The sequence below is a fragment of the Octopus bimaculoides genome, chromosome 3 (genome assembly GCF_001194135.2).
Source record: "Octopus bimaculoides isolate UCB-OBI-ISO-001 chromosome 3, ASM119413v2, whole genome shotgun sequence".
NCBI lineage: Eukaryota > Metazoa > Mollusca > Cephalopoda > Octopoda > Octopodidae > Octopus > Octopus bimaculoides.
Window position 1 is genome coordinate 94,532,932 of NC_068983.1, and position 1,655 is coordinate 94,534,586.

Genomic DNA, 1,655 nt, shown 5'->3' on the forward strand with positions numbered 1-1,655 from the left:
AAAAGAGAGAGAGGGGTAAAAGAGAGAGAGGGGGTAAAAGAGAGAGAGGGGGTAAAAGAGAGAGAGCGGGGAGATGAGGAAGACACTGAGAAAGAAAAGAAAAGGGAATGAGACGGGAGTAGAAATAGAAGAGGAGAAAGAGAAGAGGTGAAAGACAAGCGGAGAAAGAGAGAAAGCGAGGGAGGAAAAGAGGGAGAGTGAGAGAGAGAGAGAGAGAGAGAGACTTAAAAAGCGTAAGTTTGGTGTGAGAATGTGTGTGACTATAAGTGTGTATGTAGGCGATTATGTGGGCATAAGTGTAGTAAAGACTATGAGTATGTTTGTGTGTGAGAAAGAGATCACCCAGCCAGTCATTCACTTTACACTTCGTGTCTTTTCAAAATACTAATGTGTCTCTAAATGATGTGTAAGTGAGTAAGCATGTGTGAAAGTCTCTGAAAGATGGTTGTGAATAAACATGTGTGCCTATGTGCATGTATGAGTGTGTGTGTGTGTGTTAGTGACTTCTAACGCACTCACTCATTCACTTTTTCAGTCATTCCATGTCTAGTGTATGAGTGCTCGTAAATGTACGTAATTATATGAGAATATCTGTTTCAGAGATTTATTCACTAATTTGTGTATGAGTGTTCTTAAATTGTATGTATGTATGTATGTATGTATGTATGTATGTATGTATGAGTATTTGTGGTAGTTTGTCTGAGTGGGTCGCGCGCGTCTGTATATCAGTTAATGTGCTTGTGGTTGTGAATGTATGTGTGTGTGTGTGTGTGTGTGTACAGCTGCATTTAAGTATATGTGTGTGTTTGTGTGTTCATGTGTAGTTATGTTCGCCTCTTATCGTATTGTTGCTACTTTAGAATTTTAAGAAAAAAAACAGAAAAGAAAATTGATGTCGCAAAAAAAAAATTAAACAAAAATATATTAACAAAGCAAAAAAAAAAGATAAAGATAAAAAGAAACCCAAATAATTGGTAATATTCAGTCATATATATTTTATTTTGTTTTATTTCTTCCCCCAAAACACCAACAAAACAGGATTCTTTAACGTATATAAACTAAACCAACCATACAAGCGAAAAAGAAGAGAGAAAAAATGTAAGCAAGCGACAGACTGCGATCAATCCTGTAAAAAATACTTTCATTCTAATTTTCTTCTTCTTTTCCTTTTTTATATTTTTTTTTCCTTCCTCCCATACCTACTTCGTTTTACTGAAGAACCATTCCTTTACTTAGTGACACTTCCTTTCACACTGTCGAAGACAACTTAAATAATTGATTCCGACAAACTATTTCTCAACACGTTTATCTATCTACCTTGATATGGCAAAGTCTATTCTACGCTGGTTTCTTTTGACTAGGTAAGCAAATCGAGACACTTCTTATGTGAAAAGAAAAAAAAAAAAAAGGAAAAAAAAAAGAAAATCCCAAATAATTCTTGATCCTATTTTTTTCTTTTCTTTATTTATTTAATTTTTAGCGGGGGGGTAGGTGGATGGTGGGAAAAGCGGCAGAAGCATATTTGTTGTTGCATTATTGATGTTGTTATTGAAGATGATAATAATTATGTTGATTATTGAAGAAGTCGATGGTGGAGAGATTGTATAACAATGATTTTTTTAAACATACGATTTAATTTCAAAAGATACTTATCT

At 34.3% G+C, this 1,655-nt stretch overlaps 1 protein-coding gene across 2 annotated transcripts in view; it reads left to right on the plus strand.

Annotated features, from left to right (window-relative positions):
* The first annotated feature begins 1,048 nt into the window (after positions 1-1,048).
* The window catches only part of LOC106875386 (uncharacterized), a 112,962-nt gene continuing 112,355 nt past the window's right edge, over positions 1,049-1,655 (plus strand). Inside the window, exon 1 of one of the 2 annotated variants that reach the window (XM_052966335.1) lies at positions 1,049-1,128. Coding sequence is in view for 1 of the 2 variants with exons in the window: in XM_014923496.2 (XP_014778982.1) it covers positions 1,324-1,361 (38 nt within the window). In the remaining variant the exon portion in view is untranslated. The other variant, XM_014923496.2, reaches the window with a different exon arrangement.